General features: G+C 32.9%; 1 protein-coding gene across 2 annotated transcripts in view; it reads right to left on the bottom strand.

Annotated features, from left to right (window-relative positions):
• OTOGL (otogelin like) overlaps positions 1-25,547 on the bottom strand; it is a 126,796-nt gene that overhangs the window by 65,000 nt on the left and 36,249 nt on the right. For both annotated transcript variants that reach the window (XM_039838918.1, XM_039838919.1), the window contains 8 exons: positions 24,983-25,107; positions 22,119-22,328; positions 20,088-20,253; positions 19,179-19,253; positions 16,885-16,937; positions 15,087-15,249; positions 11,064-11,171; positions 10,162-10,300 (listed from right to left, as the gene is read on the bottom strand). In XM_039838918.1, the coding sequence (XP_039694852.1) occupies positions 10,162-10,300; positions 11,064-11,171; positions 15,087-15,249; positions 16,885-16,937; positions 19,179-19,253; positions 20,088-20,253; positions 22,119-22,328; positions 24,983-25,107 (1,039 nt within the window). The remainder of the gene's footprint in view (positions 1-10,161; positions 10,301-11,063; positions 11,172-15,086; positions 15,250-16,884; positions 16,938-19,178; positions 19,254-20,087; positions 20,254-22,118; positions 22,329-24,982; positions 25,108-25,547) is intronic.

Below are 25,547 nucleotides of genomic sequence, written 5' to 3'. Positions count from 1 at the left end.
ATTTGAGAGCTTCCTTTGAACTTTGCATACGTTATTTCATTTAATTCTTATGATACTTTTTGAATTAAGTATTATCTCCATTTAACAGATCAGGAAACAGAGGTTAAGAAGGATTAACTGATTATCCAAGGTCACTTAGCTAAATAAGGGCAGAGACAGAGTTCTAATTTTTGTTTTAGAAAAACTTTTGTAGAAAAACTAGGAAAGTCTAGCAGTAGTTGAGACAAGTCAGTTGTAGGTTACAGAGAATCCTTAATGTTTGAGAGAACATTACTTAGGCCCACACACTCTAAAGCTAATTCCCTCACCTCTCACCTCATCTACACTTTCCTTCAGCCACTACCTACTTCGTCTACTAAGAACATGCTCTCTAGAACCAGGGTTTCTAATTCTGTATCCCACTTTCATGAATGGGCTTCTGTTATTCTGAAGACCCTGGAAATTATTTGTAAAATGCTGTTTTTGAATATCAATATTTTTCTAGAAAGTCCATGGTTTGCATCAAATTTTTCAAGCGGTCCTTCTCCTGTCAAAAGTCAAAAACCACACAGCTCTAAGAGTCCTTCCACTAATTTGGGGAAGGTAGAGATTTCACCAGAAGGAAAATGACATTCTTCCTTCGACTCCATATCCACTTTTCAAGGACCCACACACATTTCCTGAATCCTTTTTCTTTCTAGACATATGAGTCAGTTTTTTGTTTTCTTTGTTTTTTTTTTCAAAGTGAGAAAAGTCTTTACGTGTTTGGAAATCATACATGTCTTGATGCGAATTTTCTACATTTAGTTTTCATATCATCATCAATAGGAATACTAACTCAATATTATCTTTTGGTTTATTTAAGTTCTTCCTGTCTTATTAGTAATTACTATAGCATAGTGCCTAGAAGATAGGTTTTCAATGAATGGGTTTGATAGAGTAATGAATGTGTCCCTCTGTGACCCATTTTTCTTTTCTTCACAGAAACTGAAAGCTTTTGCTTCCTCATAACTTTTGCAATGCATTTCCTAAAATTTGAAAAGGAGAATAATAAGGGTCATTAAGATGATTGTGGCATTGTACCACTCAAAAAATAATAATAATGCCACACTTTTCTGCCTTTACGAATGACTTTCAAAGAAGAAATAATATATAATTTAGGGTTTTGTTTTGATCTTCCTCTTGGGAAGAGTTTAGGTTAAGGGATGTGAAAAACTGGCTGAAAGTCTTTCTATTGCCTTTATATTTCCATTACTATTAATTAAAGTGCCTCAATGTTAGCTGTATTCTTTGTATTAATTCAGAAAAGCCAAAAAATTCTACATTGTATAGTCTGTCTTGTAATAGCATGTTAAATTGACAGTAACTTGAAATAACATCAATTTCTAAGAATCACATTTCTATAATTTCTATTTTTAATGTATTTCAAGTTATATCAGGTTTGGAGATAATGCTACAGAGTTGCTAAGCAATGTAGTGAGTAGGATTACAAAGCTAGAGGAAAAAGGTCAACATCAATGTGCTACACGGACTCCTCAAACCCTTTATTCTCAGGTACTGAAAACATTGAAAGAGACTATTCTCCCAAGTGATTCTGAAAGAAAATGTCGGCACCTCTCAAGGTAGTATATTATTTTACATGACATCTCAGTCTAGGTACCTGTCAGAGCCCCAGCCTTCTAAGAGTAACTACCCCATGCAAATCTCTGCTGATACTGTAGCCTCAGGTAGCCATGTTTTATGTCCTACAGCTGACTAAACCCAAAGAATTACATTCATTTATGAGCCAATGGACTTTAATGCTGGCAAGAAAAAAGACAACTTTAGCAAATTAGATTATCTCTCACATTTAAACCAGAAAATAGTAGTTAAAAAAAAAAGTTTTTTGTAGTAAGATCCTAGGATGAATGGACATAGAGAGAATAGAAGGTAAAGTGGGAGCTCGACAGGTGAGAGCAAGTTTAAGATATGAGGAAGCAGAAATAATGAACTGAAGATAAGAGAACAAAATAAAGAAAAGAGGATTACACGAGCAAGGCAGAGTAAGCAGAGAGTAGAGCATTCACACATAGATTGTCTGAGCTGCGCGAATGACATCAGAGCATCCTTGAATTCCTGATACCCAGGAGGCAAACCCACCGTTCAGCTGTTACTTTTGTAATTGTCCTGTTTAAGGATTTCCTTGGGGTGTTATTTCCCTTAGGGTTTTATACACAACTTACCAAAGCACCCACCCCCTACTGTTCCTTTCCTGAAATAGCAAACACTTAACCAGAATGTCTCTGAGAAGGAAAACCACCCTGAGGTGCTTCACTGCAAAGGAAATCTACTTGAAAATATGTTGATCAAGAAATAAGTTACAATGGAGTGAAATATGCCAGTACCAGTTCCTCTCCCCTCTATGAAACTTTTCTGTGAACTGTTTCTTTAGTCAAAATCAGTTACATTCCCACAGCAGAGCTTTCATTTGGCCCAGTCTTCCAATTTCTTGTTTATTGATGACTCCCCCAATGTAAAACAATGGGAGTAAGGCTGATGTTTTCATTATTGTTCCTGTAAGAGCTCTTAGCATAGAGACATAGAGGGCAGACTTAAATATTTAATTAATTAACTAATTTTACAAAATAGAAAAGTAGAAAAATAATTAGTAGAAAACCTATGCTAAAGTTCTATTGAAATGTTTTAGGTTTTAATACATAGTGTTTACTATCTAAATGTGTAAATTACTATAATGTAAAGTAAATACTGAACCTTAATATCTAAGATTAATAATGGAGATGAGTCTTATGGATAAAAGATTACAACCATTTGCCTAAATTTTCCAACAAAGATATATTTAAGAATTAGTTTACATGAATAAAGTAGAAAATTATTTAAACATTAATTTCCCAGAAGGCCACTTAAAGAATTAATTCAATAAATGCCAAGATTTTTATCTTCTTACTCAAATAGATTTAAAAATATGTCAAAGCCTTCTACAAAGTTTGGTTTATATAATTCTAAAAATTGAATAAAATTAATACAGATTCATTTACATTTCAACTTTGAAAACATTAACATATCAGAATTGGAAAGTATTCTAGATTTTATCATTTAATTTAATTTAATCTTAAATATTTCTGGTTTTCATGATATAGAAATGTTTAGAAAACTATAAAGAACTGATTTGGGTTGAAAATATCCACTATAATACAGACAACATATATTACACTAAATATTGATAAGATTCAAGATGTTGTCTTTCTGGTTCTGCCCCCTTTGTCTTCAGCATGTTTGTCAGATAAACAATATAAGTAAAAACTGCACTGTTAAAAGAGGTCATGGAGAGAACTTGATGAGCCATTTACCCATGAGCTGAACCCCGACAATAGAGGCTCCTCACCCGCTTCCCTTGTCCTTAGAATGTACCACAGTTCCCACAATGGAAGCAGTTTTCAAGGACTCGGCCTTGAGAGAAAAATGTGTTGTTGAGACCATCTGGATGGTATATGTGACTGAATCCAATTAAGGCCTCTATATAAACTTTTAAGATTCTGGCAGGAAGTTATAGAGATCGATTTGTTTTATGGTCACCCAAGACAAGCCTCATGTGTAAGCTACCTTGCTTATTAAAAATCAGTCTGGCATGGCCTACTTGTTTCTTTGATCTCTCCTTGCCTTCTGTGTAGAGGGGGCAGTTTCGGATTTCACCTGGGAAGCTCCCGAGTTTGCTAACAAACACGCACAGGGAAGACAAACCACTTTAAAAATCTCATTTTAGGGAACAAAGATGATTGGTTTAAAGATGGTTAATATACAAATGATTCCTATTTGGAGAAAATTTTAAATTGACCGTCTATCTCTTAGTCTAAAACTTTAAGATAGTTTTAAAGTAGTTTTTCTTTTATAAGACTAAGCTAGAAAATAAAGATTTGGAGACAATCAGCTGGTAAACAGAAAGTCAGTCAAAAATATAAAAAGATTTTTTTAAGGATGAATGGCTTTGTCTGTCACCTTTAGGATGGTTCAAGGAAGGGAAGGCAAGAAAAAGCATATTTATCATTTTTAAAAGAAATATTTATTATTAATTGTATAATGTTTTTAGGGCCTCAATTTGTTCCTTAATTCCACAATTTTCTTTTTCATTTACTTATATTCCCTTAGCACATGTTTAATTTATTTTATTTTATTAATTCCATCATCTTCTTTATAACTTCTAGAAGATAGAAAATATTTTTTATTTTATGGGGAGTGACTTTTATTCAGAATGTAATTTTCATCTGATTTTCATATGCTAGTTTTTTTTTTTTTCTTTTTGCCTGAGTACCTCACTGTCGTATAATTTGTATTTCACTCTTATTTGACAGAGGCACTTCTAGCCAATTCTATCTGGATCTTTATATTTGCCTAAATAGAGTACAATGGATTTCTCCTGACTTCTTTTCCTCACGATCTCTTTTCATTTTCCATGGATAAATAAATAAATAAATAAAACAGGATCTGTACTTTCAAGGTATTATGAGATCACAAGCAACCAAGAGTTTCATGGAGACAGATGTGGGAATTCAGAAACTTAAACCCTGGCATTTTAGGAAACTAAAATTGATGAGAAAATTTTAGTGTCTTGGAGAAAGAAGACACCAGAGGAGATTGAGGGGAAATTAGAGACAGTGAACCAGTAGAAGCAGTAGAATTACCTCAAAGACCAGCAAGAGTCACTTCAAGAAAGAAAAAAAAAAAGATAAACATTAAAAAGGTTTAATCTAATTTTGCATTTAGATGATCATTGACTTACAGTTGTATTTTTTATGAATTTTTTTATTAGGTAATTAATAACTCTTCCTCACCAGCCTAAGATTCACAGGAGGCAAAGCCAATATCTATTTTTGCTCATCATTCTACCTCCACTTCTCATCAAGAAATGCTGGTGTGAAAATGATGCAAGGTATAGGAATTTGAGAGCAATGAAATTAGATGTTTTCAAAGGCTTATGGAAAGCATTGAATATTTGAGTTGCCACCTAAAGAAAATGTTGAAAAACGTAATCTAGAACAAATTATAAGAAAAATTCTAGCAGTGACTGCAGTTTGTCATAGAGCAAAAAAGTAGAACTTGGCGCTGGAGTTGGAATGTTATATTTCTCATTGTTGCTGACAACATTCAGTGTTCTCTCTTCCTCTGAGTTTATAGAGCAGGTCAAGGTACTGTTTGGTTTCTCATCTCATTTTTTCTCTTACAAAAGTCAACCAGGAAACACAATTATGACCTTTATCTAAAATTTGCTTCAACACACTTAAAAGATAATATATTATACTGCATGCACTATTTATAGTATAGGGTAAATAGCTTCCAAATGAATAAAATATCAGAGAACCAGAAAATTTTAAAAGCTTGACAGGCATCAACAAAGGTATAAGTTCTAGGTACTTACCCTGTACCTAGAACTAGGTTACATTTAAAACTCCACGATCCAGAGATTTAAAAAAAAGAAAAAGGACTTTACTATCTCTTCAAATGTGAGTATCAAGTAACATTACACTTCTAAAATAAAGTTGAGTATTACTTTATAAAAGTCCAACTGGCAAATAAAAGGGAAATTTTTATGAATTAGACCACTAGATCCTTCATAGGGCTCAAAGAAATAAATAATGAGTTTCACTAGATAAAAATGTGTTACAAATAACAAAGATAAAGCCTGGAATTTATAATCAAAGACAAGCAGGAAAGAGAGGGGCTTGACAAGAAAGAATTAAATCTGCTATTCACAGAAGTAATTCCTGTCGCTGCAAAAGCAGCAAGTAAATAAATGGTGCTGGCAGCCATTCTATTCTTCTGAAAGGAAATGTGAATTCTTCCAGAAAAAAAAAGAAGACCTTGCCATGGGAAAGCTAAACAGCTGAAGTAATTAAAAAAAAAATACATTACTGAAGAAAAATCGAAACAGAAAAAATCCAAACACCAAGAAATTTACTATCTGGTATGATATTTCAAAACATGAAAATTAGATTGCATTGGTTAATCACTAATTTACCTTTGATATGAAATAATTATCTGCTCCATAGTCAAATAAAATACTTCTTAACTTATCAAGTATCTGTTGGTCAAACTATCTCAACCAATTTTTGGACCTGGTTCTGATTTTATTAATTTTAGTAAAAATGCTCATTATAATAAAAGTAATAATTCACTAGTATAATTCTAAGTAATTATTAATAGAAAGTTTTCTTTCTCTTAATTACCAAATTAAGTAAAAATTAAGTTTGGAAGTCTATTGTTTGTAAATATACTTTCTTTCTTAAAGAACATTATTAAAGAAAAAAAAAGAAGACTCTGCTTTGGCAGACAAAAAGGCACAAATAATTTTAGAACTTGAAAATTTAGAGTTTTAATATTCTTCATGTCTTACTCTCACTATATGAACCATAATAATAAATTTTATTTCAGATATTAAATTAGAGATAAAATTTCATTGCTTACTAAAAGATTCATTTTATTCACAGGAAGAATATTTCCTGTGACATGTCTTCTTATATACAAGTAGGCATACCTTATTAAAATTTCAAATTGAACATGCCATAGTCACTTTAACAGAAAGATATAGTGGTAAGTTGAAGTGATGATAGGAAATCGAGCTTATAAAACCTAAAAGCCAAACCTTAATGGCTCTTGACTCCTAAATGGAATGGTATTGTGTCATTGCAGCACTAATAAAAACAGACTGCTACAATCTTTCAGCATCAAACACAAGAATATACTTTCTTTTGCCAGGAACCAGAGTTGAGACAAATATTTTACTTGAAATACTCTATGAACATTCATCACTTAAAAATACAGTGGTAAATGCTATGATTTCTTTACTGTGAAAGCAAACAAGGGGTTAAGGAAAACTCAGGCAGAAATACAGATCAAATAAGTCATTTTTAAGAGTTTGCCAAGTATCCAGCATTTTGCTAAATTTGGGAGGAGGAAAAAAATGTAAGGTATTTACATTTTTTAATGTAAAACTTTAGAATTTTAATGTAAAACTTTAAAACTTTAGAATTTTCCTGGGAAAATCTGTTGTAATATAGAGTATATAGAATAAACCTGTCTTTGTTTAACATTTAATAGGCCATAAAAATTTGTTTATTAAATGAATGAAATGATAATGCATAGACTCAGATCATTATCATACAATGGAAAATGTTTGCAGGCAGTGATATGTGGACAGGTTTTAAATACTTTTAGTAAATATTTTTAAACAACTTTTTCCATATATAAAATGAAAATAAAGTTTGGCAGAATTTTTATTTTACTACCTAACATGATACCATAAAAAACACTTTTAATTAACATTAATGATATATCCAATGGAAACATGTCATGTTTGACACAATATTGTCCACAACACTTCCTTTTTCCTGTATGTGACAAAGTTTACTGTTCAGAATAAGAGGAAAATTTCAGAAATAATTAAAATCAGTTTTTTAAAGAAGAAAATGCTCTACATTCTTGCTACTCAAAGAGTGGGCTCTGGACATGAAGCATCGGGATAGCTTGTTAAAAATTTCAGAATCCAAGATCCTGCTCCAAACCCATGGAATCAGAATCTGTATTTTACAAAATCTTTAGATGATGTGCATGCACACCAAAATTTAACCCATTTCCCATTTGACCCTAGAAAACTTGCCGGTGGCCCTTGCAGCTGCAGTATTTACCCCCAAATAATTCATGAATTACAGTCCTAATCTTACCCCCAACATTTGCTGTGGAATATCTCACTTTTATTGTTATTTTTACATCGCTCTAGGATAGCGATAGTCTTTAGAAATAAATGACATCATTCTATTTATTGCATTCTGTTTTTAGTAGTGGTATTTCTATTTATAAAATATAGTAATTCTCGATTGCTGAAAATATCAAATCCTAGAAAACATAGCATTCTATGCGTGATGTTAAATTAACACAGACAGTGAGCTACACTTTTTTTTCTAAATGGGAAAGGGTTAAAAAGCATTCCTCTACCTACTTCATGTTGAAGGCATGTATATCCACTGACAGCAAATATTAGATTACTAATTAAGTATAAGCTTGTAGTTTCTACTCTCTAGCAGAGACCATTAAAAAAAATGGAACACGTAATTTTTCAGCTCTTGCAATGCCACCGTAATTGTGCTGGTCCCTAAGAGGAGCCAAAAAAATTGTAACACATAGTTTTAACATAAAATGATACACGATATTTGAGCATATATAAAATAATCAGAAAATAATGAGCTGCTTATTTTTGAAGCAATGACTGTAAGTATAATAGAATGTAAAAACAAGATGGATAAATGAAAAATGGAAAGAAACATCATTTTGAGGGAGCAGAGGCAATCAGATACAGAAAATAACCCTGAGAAAACACATAGAGGAGGGATGAAGCTAACAGAGACCATTGAAAGACTATCATAGGAATTTTGACTTTATTGAGACAGGAATTGTGAATCGTTGTAGTTCTTAAAAAGCAATGGCATGATAACAATTTGAGTCTTAGAAAGGTTAACAGAATAAAAAAAATGTATTATTATGGGGATGTACTTGAGTCAGAAAGACAGCGTAGAAGTTGAGGGTCAGAGCTGTACATGTCAATCTGGAATTCATCAGCCTATAAATAGGTTAAGGCTGTGGATTAATATACCCAGCATTAGAAGAAAAGGGCAAAAAGCCAAGAACAGACATCTAGTTCAGTCGACATTTATTGAGCTACTTCGTTCCCAGCACAGTGCTCAGTGCTGGTAAGATGATGACTAAGCCTTGATCTTTGCCCTAAAGAAGCCAGCTGAGTCATCTAGGGTCAGGGTTTATGGAAGAAAAAAAAAGCAGCAAAAGGACAAATAAAAGACCAGAAGAGACACTGAAGGGCTCAAACGGCATAATGTCTAGAAAGTCAAAGGAGGAGAGAACTTAAAGGAATGTCAGAGGCACCTAAATATCAAGAGGAATGAGGATTTGGTACAAAATCAGTCTGACACATTTTGAGAAAGAGGTATCAGTTTATATATTAAAGATCTCTAAGTTGTTATGTACATTTCCAAGTTTCTCAGTTTACACCCTAAATTTCAAGGGATGAGAAAATTCTAGTGTAAAATTGTTTGATAAACAAAGCTTGCCCTAAGAGAATAAATACTTATAGAATGTATACGTATCATGATGCCCTTCAAAACTACACAAAACAAAATAAAACAAAAACCCTAAAGGCAAGTTGTCATCTGTAATCATCTGACTGCCAAATCCATTCCCAGAGATTTATTTCTTAAGAAACTTAAAATTGTTCACAAAGGAGGCTTAGAATAGTACCAAAAGAGAAATTTAATGGTTTAAAGCATAAGTAGGAGATTTGTTTAAGTTTGGAAGGCTATAGATGTTACTGTTCATTTTCTTATTTAATCAAATACAAAATGAGAATGTGTCTACTTTCTTGACATATGGTTAAAGAACAGAATCACACATAAACTTCTAATAACATAAGAGTCAGGAAAAAAGAGACATGCTTTCAAGATAATTCACAACTTACCTTGCTGGAGGAAAAGCTGTTGTGTTGTTTATTTTTGTGCTATTTCTTTGTAAAGCCTGCATTTTTCATTTAGAAATTTAATTCTGGGATCAGGGATCTCTAAATAAAATTTAGGTATACGGAAAATCTAAATGCATTAAATATGAGAAATTTTAAGGATTTCATCAGATATACACAATCCGGGGTTTATCAAAACATATCATCAAAATAGCATGTCTAGAATTGAGAATAATGTATTTTGATTGCTATAACCATAAACAATACATAGTACAATACATGATTTAATGTCTTACATTTGTATTCACCAAACTATGCCAATTAAAATAAAAATGGTTGACATTTATTGAGCAATAATCATATATCAAATACTATCCGAGAGTTTTACATGTATTTATCTCTTTAAATCCTAAAAACTACCTATGGAGATAGGTATAATTATTGTCTTAATTTTAGAAATCAGGAAAGAGAGGCAAAGAACATTTCGGAATTGGCCCATCACTTATAAATAATAAAACTTTAGAATGAGTCAAGGAAATTAGTTTAAAATTGTTTAACTTTATAGGCTTTATTAATGGCATATGGATTTGAGATACCATGGCCTATCATATTTGTTTTTTTACATTATATTTACATAATTGCAAATAAAAGTATAAGTAATTGTGACATACCTTTATCAAAAATACCTGGCAATCACTGATATAGTCATATTCTAGTCCATCAAAAGAATGATAATGCCGGTCTCCATATATTGTGCACACTGCTGGGCATGGATAATATGTGCAATTAAACATTCCTCGTCGACAAACACTATTAGAAAATGACATCAGTTACCTTTTTAAGAAATTTGGCTCTAATTAGTGTTTTTTGAGTGACAAGCATTGGAAAGCTTGTATTCAAAAGTATTCACTGAGCCAATAGTCCTTGCCAATTCATTCTGATAACATTTATTACAATTGACAAATTCGGCATATATTTATCACTTTGTTTAAATAAATTATCAGACACCACAACCAAGGCTAGAAATTGTGCCTGGGTCACACCGAAAACAGATGACGGAATGAAAATTTAAACATAGGCATGCTGGTTGTCAAAAGGCCACAATGTCATCTCCTGTACTTGAGTCAATTTAAATACATTAGACATAATTTTATTCACAAGCTTAGAATCTTTATTCACATTTTTTAAAGAAATTATATTTCAATTTTATTTTATGTTATTTTTTGGCCTATTTCCAAACAGAAAATCTTCCTTTAAATGTGAACTTTTCTTTGGAATATTTATCACTTTCTAAACTTGAGATATTTTTTCTTATCAAATTTGCAAACTGTCATATTTCACACTTTTTTCCGGGTTGAACAAATACACATAAAAATAATAACATGATCCTCCTATAGATACTAGCTCTCCAATAATGCCTGAATGCCTTTAAAATCTTATTTACTCAGGCTTGATTTGTTTTTGCTTTTGTTTTTGTTTTTTGCTGAAATCAGTCACATTAAGTAAATACAAAATGATCAAAACTAATACAATTGCTTAGGAAAATTTTTGTAAAATAACTAAATCTCATTACCAGGTATAACACGGTGTAGCAATCACTTCTCCTGAGAGGTACTCCCAATCTTTCCAGATACACGGACAGCTTTCAGGAACATAACACTTTCCTTTGTGCTCTGCCATTCTTCCAAATGAAGAGTAAATGCTAGTTAATGTAAACTACTAATTTCAGTTTTAAAAGAAATCAGTAATCTTGTCATGTTCAAAACCATCAATATTTATTACAGCTGTTGTAAGCATGTTTTATCTGGCCTATTGAGGGGTTGAATCCAGTCTTTATCCCCCCTTTTTCACACAGTACCTTGCACATCACAGTAGTAAGCAAATGCCTGAGAAATGACTAGATGCAATATTTTAACTTTTTATTATCACTTAATACAATAAAAGGGAAAGAAAATCATAAATTCTCGGGTAAAGTGAGCTATTCCAAAAAAAAAAAAAAATTTAAAGACGAAGTGAGGGCCCTTTGCTTCAATATTTACTACTTAAGAGAAAAGAGTCTGTGAGTATAACAATTTTTTGATAAAATAGTGAATTAAGAGATGAATAACATTTTCTATTACTGGACAGAGAGAGGAATGAAAACCTTCATTTGTGACTGCTTAAAGTTAAAACCATGAGAGTTTAGTTCAGTTTGTTTTGCATAAAAAAACATTAAATCGTGTGTTTTACATTCTTTATTATTAACATATCTAGTCCTGAATGTTGGTTTTCTTTTAAGTGTTAGTGTTTTCTTGAAAGATCACCCCATGAAAAAAGTATCTTAATACATCTATGAATATAAAAATTAAAACAAAATAATTACTCATAATATCAAAAAAAATAATTTTGGTATGTTATAAAATATTTTGGCATGAATATTAAATAAATACATTATATATAACATATGTAATATCTTTAACATAAATATATACTTATATTTTTCAATATTATTAAAATCTTTTTTCAAAAATTACTTTCATAAATAATAAAATGTTAATAATAAATAACTATAATAATTTAAATATTTAATAACATGACATAATGATAAAATAATTCAAAATAAATGACAGATAAAGGAATAGTAAAATAAAAAATAAATAGCTATTAAAATAGATAAAATATATAGTTTTTTCTGAATTTGTTTTAAAATGTTATAATTCAATGCTGTAAAAATTAACATAGAAGTAGGGAATCCTAAGTTCTTGACTCTTCTCTTAATAGAAATAATCGCATATATATTTTTAGTGCTCTGCTTTCCCTCTCATAGCTTATCTAACATAGTACTATAATTCTAATCCAATGTACATGTCACTTGACTTTTAAGTTCTACTTGGGAAGATCGTGAATATCTTGTTAATGGCTGTATCCTAATATCTATTACATAGCAGACATTCAATTGTTGAGTAAAGGTAAATAAATGAACCTATCTATATAAATGGTGCATTATCATTTAAATTTCTTTCTTTCAGAAAATAATGCCCTAGAGTCCATAATTTATCACCTCGATCCTCCCAAACTTTGAGCCACTTTCCCTGAACGGTGTATGTCTCCTCTACCTGAAAAATCCATCTCCTCCCTACTTTGTCTGAAAGATCTCTTCTCATCATTTAAGATTCAATTAAGAGCAAACTTTTCAGTACAATCTTTTATTTAGATTTGTACAAATCTATACATAGCAATTTGTACAAATGTTTATTAGAAGATTAATCACAATGAATGGCAAATACTTCATTAAATGTCTTACAGAAACCATAAAAGCAACAATAAAAACTAATATTTTTTAGAGCTTATTATGGCCCAGCCACTGTTCTAACCCCTTTAAATACATTACTAGTGACATAAGGTAGATTCTCTTGTCATCTTATACACGTATTTCTGTACCCACCATCCCTGTAGCTTAACACAATGTCTCAAACATGAGGTGTTTCATAAATATTGGCGGTCCAATTTTTAGACAAGGGATGCCTCATCTGCATGAACACACAATCCCTATATACCAGACTAACTAGTGGCTTTAAATGGTTATTCTAATGACTGATAAGTTTTTTATAACCAATCAAAACTGGAATAAGAAAGCTATAATTCACTTGTAAGTTATCTACATTAAGCAGGCTTAGGTAGTGGGGTAAGTAATAAAATAAATATTTACTGAGCACCTACCATATGACTGGTGTGCTGCATCCATGAAGTAGATATCATTACACTCATTTAAAAAGAGGAAATTGAGACTCCAAGTGGTTAAGTAACTTGACCCAACGTACTTCAGTTAATAAGAAGAACCAGTATTTGAACCCAATACTATATGACTCTTTCCACTATATTACTTTCCATTTCTTTAATCCACAGGGATTTCTAAACTCAGGTATGTAATCCTTTTATAGGTGATGAAACATTGGCACTTTAGGACCCTCTTAAAAACAAGTTATACAAAGCTTATCCTAAAATAAGCCAGCCAAGATCACATGGAAAACAACCCAAATCATATTACCATAAACAACTTTATAATAGAAAGTTCTGTATAACAAAATTATGTTGAAATCAGTCAGAGGCCTCTTAGTCAATTCCAACTACATTTATTTAATACAGTACTAGAACGTAGGAGAGAACTTCTTTACATTTTTGTAATGAGATTTGACCAGTAAATAAATATATCTTTGTCAAACTGAAAGCCATAGGTGACCACAAATAGGTTTTTTTAAATAATGGCATTAACCACAAGCATATGAAACGAAATTAGAATGTAGCTTTATCTAATCAGCAGTGCATCCATGAGTCATAATCCAATCAAATAAATCAAGCAATGTTGTGGGTTTCAATTATTTAATCATAATAAATGTTTTATTTCCCTCATCCTTTTAATTAAAATGTCTTTCTTACTCATCTGCTCTACGGCCTGATTTCTACCTGCCTTTATTTTCCCATGCTTTGGCTTGTTCCTTCAGCTTCCTCCTGTGTCCTTCCATTCTAAAGAGATTGGTACAGTCCCAAGTTACTTGGCTCTTCAACCTACTCTAGATGGGGATCATTTAAACAAATGCAACTCTCCTGGGAAAAAGACCACAAAACCTCTCTCATTTTTGCTCATGGTTTATATGAACTGAGCCCAGGAATCTCTTTGTGTGAATATGTTAATCGAGGAAGAATGGGTGACCTATTTGCCTTAGGTGACCCTACCGCTGAGCACTACCTCTATTCATTACCTGAAGAGAGAGGCCCAGTGAGGCCAGATTATATGTGTGCCTGCAAGAAGCGATTGGATTCTGAATTTGCCTTCATGTGTGCTAGGTGTTCCTGCTATTAAAGGAAATTTACAAAGAGTAGATTATGCTGCCATAAAATAGTGACCCATATTTATTGACTGTAATACACACACAAATGCACGCAAACACACACACACACCACATCTTATAATGTCTAATTGAGGTTTTAAAGGAACTTGCAGAAAAATCACTCAGCTAACATCAGCAGAACTAGAATTTAAACTCTGGTGTGTCTGAGCCAGAGCTTCCAATGTTACCCACTGCTCCGTGTAGCCTCGATGCACCATTTTCTGTAACACCCATTAGATAAAGCAGTTGGCATCGCCATTATAACTGAACATCAATAGTAACACAACACTTCCGATGTCGCGAATGAAGAATGACCCACTATCACTTTCCCAAAATTGCAGTTGAATTAGGAAGTAAATGCCAAGTCTGTATTACTTTAATCCTATATCAATTAATTAATACTGTTTTAATACTTCAATACTATAGTACCTTAATAATATTGCACATACTATATTACTGTAATAACATTTCATATATAATGTATGTGTCATTATTTAATCACACATTATATGTGATATGTAATATCTCACAAATACCATATGCGGTATGTTACATGAACATAAAACAATTGTTATAATAGCCTTCCAGTCACCAGTGGTTGTTCTAGCTGACTGGTGGTGAACCACCAGTAAGAACAAGTTTAGTTATTTCTATAATGTTTTTAAGTGCTCTTGTGTTTTCTATTAAATCTTGAATGTTCAATATAATAATAAAAAAAAAGGGCTTACCCCGGAGCGCAAACACAGCCACTTATGCAGGGTGAGGATGGGGCACAAGTGAAGTTCATGGCCAGGTTTGTGCATGTAATCTCACAGTTTACACCGCCAGCTGGTAATTCAGGATCAGGAAACCTGCAGTCGAAATACACCTTTCCCGCGGAGCAGGCATGAACTTCAGGGACAAGGCACAGACAAAGTATTCTTAACTTTATGTTCACTCCATAGACAGATAATCATATTGAAGTGCATTTGCCATTAAAACACAAGTCACCATAGAATATTTTACCAGTTATTAGATGATTCTCTTACTCTGTGATATTTAGCTGATCTGCTTACATTCTCTAGTCAGATTCCCTTTAGTCATCTACATTTCTAAACCTGTTTTGAGTTTCAAAACTTTAGCTGTCTTTCATAAGTTGATAATTAAATGACTAGTATATAATTTTCTGAGGTCAAGAAACAGGGTATTTTATAAAACCTCAAAAAAGGCTGTGCAAATATAAAAAAAAAAAGAAAAGAAATACTGTATTTGGATTAATCCAAACATGACAATTAGTATATTTAAACTTTACAAATCCATGTATTTACAATGAACACATGACCCTTGTAGATCTTGCTTCACCTCTGCGTCATTATTGACATCGGTCCACACTGTACTGCAGAAGTGCAGAAGTGGACATAATTATAGGTCAGGTAGGAACCATATATTCCTCCAGAAAACTTCTGGGCTCAGAGGGATTACATAAAGTCCCTTACTCGGGGACAAAAGTATCAAGTCTTGTGGATTCTTCTATAAGAAATCTGGCCACCTGAATTGCCCCTTCTTTAACTCTGAGCCCCCCTGAGGCAAATGGGGCAAGGCAGGGATGGCCCAGTAGCCAATGAATATGTGTGCAGTCAATGTACATACCCTGTAAGAAGCTCTAGATAGCCTGAATTCTCATAATGTAAATCCAGGGCATATAATTCAAAGCTAATTTATAATAATTTATCTGCTACCATGCAATAAATAACAAAATAATAGCTCACAATTAGTGTTATCAGCCTACACTCTTCCTGTCCATTAAAATCAATGAAAGTAGTGTTATTATTTTCCTAGAATTTCTCCACAGTGATTAAGACTTTGAGGCTGTTATATGGTGAAAATAAATAATATAGTATCTCCTAATACATAGGATCTTCAGGAATGAATGCAAGTGTAAAATGATATTTTAAGAGAGATGGCAGTAGATGTCATTTAAATTCCATTTTTAAAGAGATGGCTGCTAGTCCTAGAGCCTTGCTACTTGTAATGTAGCTCAGAAACCAGTGTTATTGGCATCATCTTGACCTTTGACAGAAAGGCAGAATCTCAGGCATCACGTCTGACCTGCTGAATCAGAATCAGCATTTTAACAAGATCCCCAGGTGATTGTGTGCACATTAAAATCTGAGAAGTGCTGGTCTAAAATAGTTTCTCACCCACTGTCGCACAAATGAGTTACAACAGGTGCCTGGATATATATCCCTAAAGCCCTTGGGGCACCTGGGTAGGTTCCAGGGTAGGCCGAATCTAGGCAGCATCCCCGGGTTGATGACCTCTGCCTCTAAGCAGCCTCATATGTTCACCTAAGACTGTTCTACAAATGTTATAATTCCCAATGTGAAGAAAGTTAGAAAGCACTGGAGCACCATGTTAAGAAACATTTCCAATGCTCTATTCATGCACATTGGCAAGGAAGGCTATGATGGATTAAAGACCGCCAGAAAAATGAAGGCAGTATTAGAGCTGCATTCGCCTTAAGAAAAATACCCATCTATATCTCACCAGTAGAGGGCGTTGCTGGTTCATCACATTTCACAGTTCCATTTGAACATTGGCTAGTGAAGGTAAACAAAAAATTAATAAATCCAAACCTCAGGAGTTTTTTTCCCTGTATATCAAAAAGAATATATTGTGGAAGAATTTATTGAATACATATAAAAATTTTATGTTTTCACCACGGAATTTTTTACAAATAAGTTATTGGCGTAGGTCCAATTTGAGGAGAGCTATTTCAGTTCAACACATTTTTATCAAACACTTATATGTGTGGGGCACTGTGATAGGCACGGGGGATACAAATCCAAAATTCATAGTCTTTACTCGAATAGGAAGGCTATAATACTCGGTGGAAACGTAGTACAAAGCCATGCAGGGGTAGAGCAGTATTCTATATAACGAAGAACAATGCAGGAAGTGATGGGAGGTTGCAGATGGCACTGAGGCAAAAGCCAGCTCCTATTAAGACACTAAGACTCAATTCCTGAGGTGAGCCACTGACTTTAACCAGAGAAGTGATATAGTTTGTTTGAATTCTAGAAAAAATATTCTGGCAGCAACATCAAAGATAAAATAGAGTTATATCTTCCTTGCAACTTAATTTCTAAAGTCAGGGCATAATACAAAAACCAAACACAGAAAAAATTAATCTTGAAAATTCCTTAAGAAGATGTCATGATAGGGAACAACACACCAGTTCTCAATAACTCCAAAATAAACAGTTTTCTTCCAGCTTTGGACCAAATCATGTGTCCTACATTTGAGCCCAGATGAAGAAGCTAACTAATATATAAGGGGCATGTCACATGAAATATATGCTTATATATCATCTAACTCTAGGATGACACTCAGAGGTGTGATTCATTCATACTGTGAATGGAACAGAGGGACTGAAACAGACAGATCTCAGATTGCAGACAGTTCTTCCCTATCATACTCATTTTGGGACACAGGCTTTTTGAGAGGAATGACAAATAAGGTCACTACGCTAATGGGATTTTTTTTTCCTCATCAAAGCAGAATGATTCCTTCATTTTTGCCAACTTAAATAAATTCAATTGTGTTAAATTCAAGAGAGATATAATACCTTGCAAAATGGAAGAGGACAAGACTAGAGGCAAGAAGACCAGGAAGAAAAGTCCAGGGAAGAGACAATAAAGAGACATTGTTAAGGCAGTAGCAATGGAAAGGTGGGGGATTTCAACTATATGTAGAAAGAAAAATCCAATCATTGGGGTTTATTGGCCAGGGGTGTTGAACAGAAGGAAAGAGTCAAAAATGATTCTCACTTCTGGCTTGTGAAACTATAGCTAGTGGTGTAAACTACTAGAAAAAGATCCAAGGGCTGGTTGCCTTTGTATTTTGATTCACGGGTGGAAGGAAGGGAGATGGCGATAACAATAAAAGTAAATTCAACATAAACAATATTCTGCTGTGAATATGAAATAAGCTGTAGAGCAAAGTAAGCAACGGAACAATACCTGCAGAGCCAAGCTGCCTGGGATTGAATCCTCACCTGTAAACTGGGGATACAGTAACTGTACCTAATTTTTAGGGTTACAGTCATGAGTATTTTAATAATAGATATAAAACACTTAGAATGGTGTCAGGACTATGAAGGTACACAGTAAATGATGAGATATCATTATTATTATCATTATTTTTATTATCTATAGTCTTATCATCAGTAGGCATCCGTGGTGCAACTAAAAGAGGGATATTGGGAGTTGGATGTAGATCGATGTGGACTGCTTCATGGACATGTCCATATTTTTAACGGACAGGTTGCAAACCGAATGAGTGTTATTTTAGGAATAAGTGTCATCTCACTAGGATTGACGTCCCAAGGAAGGTAATACTCTGACTCCAGTGTGCAACACAGTTAAATTCATTTTGGAATTGCTTTTTCTTCCTAAGCCAGTGGATGAAGCATAAAACTAAAACTCTTTAGTAACTTGCATTATTTCAACACTCATGTCACTCCTAAATTCTATCTAAGAATCAAACTGATCAAAGGGCTTCCATTTCATTGCATGATATTTCAATTCATAATTATTTTCTACAGTTATGAACACAAGACTTAGGCATTCCATGTTTAAATGTTTAATATATACATATATGTATGTATATATATACACATACATATATATACACATATGTATTTATATAGTTTTAAAGGGTTACCTTAAGATTATCTGTATTTTTTAAATTATAGGAGTCATATTTTAACATGGATTTGGTTAAGAAATTATATTAGTATATGTTATTTGTCAGATACAATCACCATCATTGAAATCTACCATAAGCCTGAGGGTGTTGGGATGAGCTCTCCAGGTTGATAAACACTGCCCCTAAAATGACACCGGCAATGAAATCTAAAAGAAAAGAAAATTAAATTAATAAAATAGAATATATTAATGTGTATATATATATATACATATATATATATGTGTGTGTGTGTGTATTTAAATATATATATATTTAAAAAACACTAAAATTCAAGTAGATCCTAGACTATGTATTGGTAATTTTAAGGCATATGCTAGAGATGCAATGCAAGACTACATGCAATTCTGTTATACAAATGGCAGAAACAATTTAAATTTGTCTTATGTAACTTCAAATTTTGTTTTCTAAAACAGAATATCTGTATTGTCTTAGTCACAATTCAGAATGTGTTCTTTTAGTTCCAAAAAAGTTCCTGAATACACCTCAGAGAAATATAACTGATATATCATTTAACCCTATGTGTAAGACAAAAGTCTATCTCACGTGATGTTAGAGAAATTTCTGAGTGCTGACAGATATTGTAATGCTGCTACTAAAATTTGCCATATGCCAGTGAAACATAAACCTTGTTATTAATTTTGATATGGTAAAAACAATTATAAATATACTCCAGGATTAACCATCAGATTCCCTAACTCTTTCTGTAGCTATTTGTGAACATGTACAGGATTAAAAAATAAATAAGGTAAAGACATTAAGAAATATTAAAGAAATGAATCACAAGTAGATCTTTGCATATACGCACACCTATTTTATGGAAAAAGTGTCTGTTCAATGGTGGAGAAAATTACTTTTTTCCATAAATGGTGCTGAGTTCATCAGATTAAGAAAGAAAAGAAACGAGCATGAAAGCCCATTTTACCTATAAGAATAAAAAAGAGAGAAAAACTAGATGCAATCAACCCATTTTGGTGACTTACATGGGCACACAAAAGTTAAGTGTGTCTTCATAGTATTTGCCTTCAGGACAGTTGCAGCCTTCAGCACAATCATCATTACACTGCTCTGGGGAGGAGAGAGAAATGCAGGAACGGAGACAAAAGGAGGAGCAGTGATGGTACAGCATACCTTTCTGGCACACCACCCCTGGGGACAAAAGAGCATCAGTTGAGAAAGATTTCCACAGAGTAGAGAAGCATTTTATGCTGGGCGATAGGCCTAAGATAGACATAAATCATGAGAAAAAGAGAAGATATCATACGTCAAGAAACCTAGAACATTATAGAATCCCATAAAAGAAATTTGCCAATTAATTAAACAATCGTTACTTTAATAGAAATATAACAGAAAAATTAATTTTCCATGTTGAAATATTTCTAAGTGTTACATTCTATAACACTCTTTAATAGCCTGTACCACAATTTTTAAAAATATTTAAGGCTTTTTACATGTGTGAATAAACTTCCTGTCCTCATATCTATTTACTGCCATGCCGACATCATCTTCTTTATGGCGTTATTTAAACCTAAGTAAACTTTTAATCTTCTACAAATAAGAAAAACTTGGCTTTATTGATACATAATCTTAGTTCATATTTTTTGCCATTTTAATCATGTTTATACTTTTTTTCTAAACCCTTCTAATTTCTTTTTAGCCCAGACTGAACTGATTACAGTAGGCAAACTAAAATAACCCCAAAACACACTCGTACAAACACCCAGAAAATGCTGGAATTATGTTGAATGTATAATTGGTCTCATGGGGAAAACAATGAGGAGGGGGAGTGTGTGAATAACATCCCCAGATGCCAGAATTAAAGAGGGAAATAAAATGCAGAAATTTGAATAGAGGAAAGGAGGATCGATCTGTTGGACTTTAGATTTAACTCATGTAGGAATGGAAAATGAAACTTGGTCCTCTATAAGGCAAGAAATTGGAGCACCCTTGACTTGGTCCCTCAAAAAAACTCCATCCTCAGTTGCAAGGATGGATTACAGCAGAGGTCAGCAAACTCTGTAAAAAGCCAAATGATAAGTAGTTTCAGCTTTGCAGAACGTACAGACTCTGTCACAACTACTCAGCTCTGCTCTTGTAGCTCAAAGCAGCCACAGACAATATGTAAACAAATGGGCAATAAACTTTATTTACAAAAACACAGAAAGCCCAAGGGTGTAGTTTGCCAACTCCTAGACTAGAAGAAACTTGCTCATACTACAGGAGGATGCTAGGAAAGCCTCTCTAACTCTGTGGGGTCTGTGATGAAATAAAGTATCCTCTGAAAAATCAAAATCCCAGATTTACATCCTGTACAGGTTTGTTATATGAATTTACATTATCATTGTCTTAGAAAGCCCAAGCTGGGATATTAACATCAAAACTGGCCTGTGAGGCCTCTGGAGTAACAGGGAAAAGCTCTGTGAAACCACCGGAGATGGAGAGGTAGAAAGAGTGATGCTTTTGAAACCCAGGTTATAGGGGATATTAATTGGAAGAGGAGGAAACCTAACAAATATTAGCTTATAAAACTTATAGAATACATGAGGAAAGAAACAATCTACCATGAATGAGAACAGCAGACATCATAACTATAAGGACATGAACTCAAGATAATACTTGGTTTTGTATAACTTGCCTTTTTAACTACAAATCAACTGTCTCACTATAACACATAATGCTTTTCCATACTTTCCAATATTTAGATATTGCATTTTCATAAGAATTTTTTCAAAATTTTAAAATTATTTCAATTACATATTTCAAACCATACAGTTACACTGTAAGTCTGCTTATAACAAAAATAGTCAAAAGTTATTGATCTTATCCAATATATCTCCAATTTTAAGAAGCAAAGTACTTCATTTGTTTCTCACATTTGTACACTATAATAATATTTCAAACAATATAAGCAATATTGACCTTTCATTTAAAAAACAAAAGCAGTAATTACAAATGCAAAAATCTTTAAAGTGTTATCTTATTGTCTTTATCTGTGCTAGCACCATCATACTCACCACAGAATGAAACGTGAGCTCTGAAATCAATGGGAACACCACGCTGGCCACAAAGGTAGGCATAGTGGGCAAGAGCATTGCACAAGCAGGCACTTCCACACTTGCACGCATCATGGCGGCATAACTGATAGTACAGCCCAGGGCTAATGTAGAAGTGACAAGGAGCAAAGAGCTCTTGGTGGATGACATCACAGTGTGCTGCATATCCAACTAACAGACAAAGAACCCCATTAGTACCAGATCTTAACCCAAAGTATCAAGTTCCAGAACTATCCAAGCATGCTGCTTTCCTAAAAATACATTGTATTGCATATTACTTTTAATAAGAGCCAGTATTTTCAACTTACACTGTTTTTTGTTTTGTTTTGTTTTTTATGTTATTATTGCTTGCTTTTACTTTGGGTAATATTGTGACAGCACTTCTATCTATATTCAATAATACTTTAGCAAAAAGAAATATTGCATTTTACCTGAATAGTATGAGTAACAGGAAGGGCCTCAATCACCCCATTGCCTGAGGATCATCTGAAAAAATTACCCTAATTCTGCTATAAAAAAAATTGATGAGTTGTGGGGGGCTTTTCTCCAGACATCCATGCACAATAGAAATGAGCCAGATTATGGATGTTATGGCAACTCCTTGGAATACACAATTATTCAGGAAGGTTTGGGAATCATCTCATTCCAATGGTGTCTCTGAGGTGAATGGTAATGTGGCCGCAAAATCATCGCACATAGTGTCTGCACAATGCACAATTCGTTTGAGAAACAAATGTATGAATAAATGAATAATGGTTAAAATTAGGGATTAGAATATACGCTAAAGGCCATGAGATATAACTACTGAGCCTTTTGTTGGGGTCTATGTAATCACAGACTTTTCCCTTGAGAATGATTGATCAGATGTATTTCTTTATGGGAATAACAAAGTTTGACAAAACAACCTAGATCCCACCTTTCTGAAAAACAGGCTATGTGATTCCTTTATGTAGTGGACCTAAGTTGCATTAATTCTCTCACAGCTAAAATTAATCAGTCTTTGAGTTGTCATTGTCTTTGAGAGACCAGATGAGCTGTCAGAGATCAGAATGTTTTCACTACTAAGGAATTACACTAAATTTATTTTATTGAGCATTTTAAATATGTTTATTATTGGTAGATAAGTACATGGTAATTATCTGAGTATTATATTTTTGTATTGTTCTATATATGTATATGAAAACGAATGACAGACTCTAACAGCAGACTCTTGGCATGCATAATCTTAATCCCCAGGAGCTCCAAACCAGAACAACACAACAATGGGGCTTTTATTGTATGCCTGAAGGATTTGTAGGTCAAATAACATTCCTATTGACATTAAGTAAAAGGATGACTCAAGAATATCCTTGTGAAAAAAGTATCTCTGAGAATCTACATCACAATTATTGACTTTCATCTATTTTTCTTTCTTTGGAGATTTTTCTGAATTTACCTATTTGAATTTTTTAAAAATAGGTGAAAGATGAAGAAAGATAATGTCTAAAATATGTATCAGAGAAGACATAACATATAGGGGTACAATTGATAAACATATATATAATAAAATTGTATGTAATAAAGGAGGTAAAGCAAACACCTGAGGAAAACTGAATTTATCAATTGAACTCTACTCAACTCTTAACATGTTATTAAAGAAATTAAAAATAAAGTTGCTGCAATATCAAGGAAGAAACTGAGAAAGTAAGAAACAAACTAAGCAAGACTAACTGAAGGGAAGGAGTAGATCTATTGATAGAAAGTTAAGGACAGAATGAGAGAAAGCGTTAAATGAGAATGAGATAAAAGTATTTAATCATGGAGAACAATAGACTTTAGTCTAGTCCTCTTACTATAGATAGGAAAAATGAGAAAAGAGATTAACAATCTTCTTCAAGTTTAGAAGTTGGCTTAAATAAAAATACAGCACTAAAAGCAGCATTATCTTATGTTTTTTTCAGTACACCAAAACTATAAATTAATAATAAGAACTACACAACAACCAACAGAATTCTCCCAAACAACCAGTACAAAATCCATAAAATTGTACTGGCATCTCATAGGTACTCAACCAATATTAAAAATGTATTTTTTTAAACTACGTAAAGACAGTATAGTAGACAAAATAAAGAAACAAATTAACATATTTAAATCTAATTAAGCATGCATACTTTTTTCACAGTGACTTTACAGAAAAAAGTTAATAATAATATGTCTTGTTTATTGAACAGTGAAATAGCCTTTCACACAGTTTGCTATGGCTTTAATAAAAAAAAAAAAATACAGCCAAAAATTCTTGGCATGTGAGTTGCAATGTCACTGCAAATTGCAACTCTGGAGCATGACCATCTCAAATTGTTGCACGCTTGATGGCACAAAGTTTCTTTGGATCACTGGCTTCATACTTATGAAGCCATAATATATTCTGCAAGTAATGTGATAGTAATAAACAGGAGAATTCGCATGAACTGTCATACTACGGAACTGAAGTCAAACGTCCGAAGACTATAACAGCATTATTAGAGTTTTTCCAGAGATTTTCCTTTAGCATTCAAATAATCTGAACTCTTCAAAATACATTTGGAAAGAATTTGGGGACTTCTAAACACATAAAATAAGTAAATTTATGAATGCAAAATAGAAAATAAAAGAGTCATTTTCTGGAGATCTTTTAAAAAAAAACAGGAAGGCATATGTAAAGACATAATATTAAACAAAAATATATAAGGAATAATATCGATTTTATCATAATGAAGAAAATCAGAATTTAAAAACTGTCTAATTTTACAAGATTACAGTAATACATAGAAGTTTACCCTAAGTTACAAGCAGAAAGAAAGACTTACTGTTTTGTTGATTAATGTTACAGGGGTCCACCATAGGCACATGAACAGGTGCAAAACAGGTGGAGGAAACTCTCCATGCATTTGCATGAAGTTGCGGTGTACCTTCTATCATGCCTGATGGAGAACTAGAAAGCAAGGATAATGTTCATCTTAGTCTCTCCCATTTCTTTAATTTGTTCATAGACTTTAAATATTGAAAAAAAAAAAGAGAGAGAGAATACTATTTTTTTTAACTTACAGAGAATCTTAGAGTTTGAAATGTTCTATTATTTTTTTTAAATATACTTGGTGTTAGCTTCCTGTTATTATGACTTTACAATGTGTCAAATTCTGGACATATATGGTTTTATTTAATAACAATCTTAGCCTTGTGAAGAAAACATTATTAACCCCATTTAGAGAGAAAGCAGAGCAGAAGCTCAGATAAATATTAATGTTCACTCAGCTGATAAGTGTCAGGGCCAAGATTCAAATCTAGTTTATACTGATTTAATGGGACATCATACAACCAAAATATTGATGTATGTGTGGTTTAGAGTGCATGAAAAGAAGAGGTAGGTAGCTC

Source organism: Pteropus medius, unplaced genomic scaffold (genome assembly GCF_902729225.1).
Source record: "Pteropus medius unplaced genomic scaffold, Ma_sr-lr_union100, whole genome shotgun sequence".
NCBI lineage: Eukaryota > Metazoa > Chordata > Mammalia > Chiroptera > Pteropodidae > Pteropus > Pteropus medius.
The sequence above is the reverse complement of the archived record's forward strand: the minus strand, read 5'-3'. Positions and strand labels throughout refer to the sequence as shown.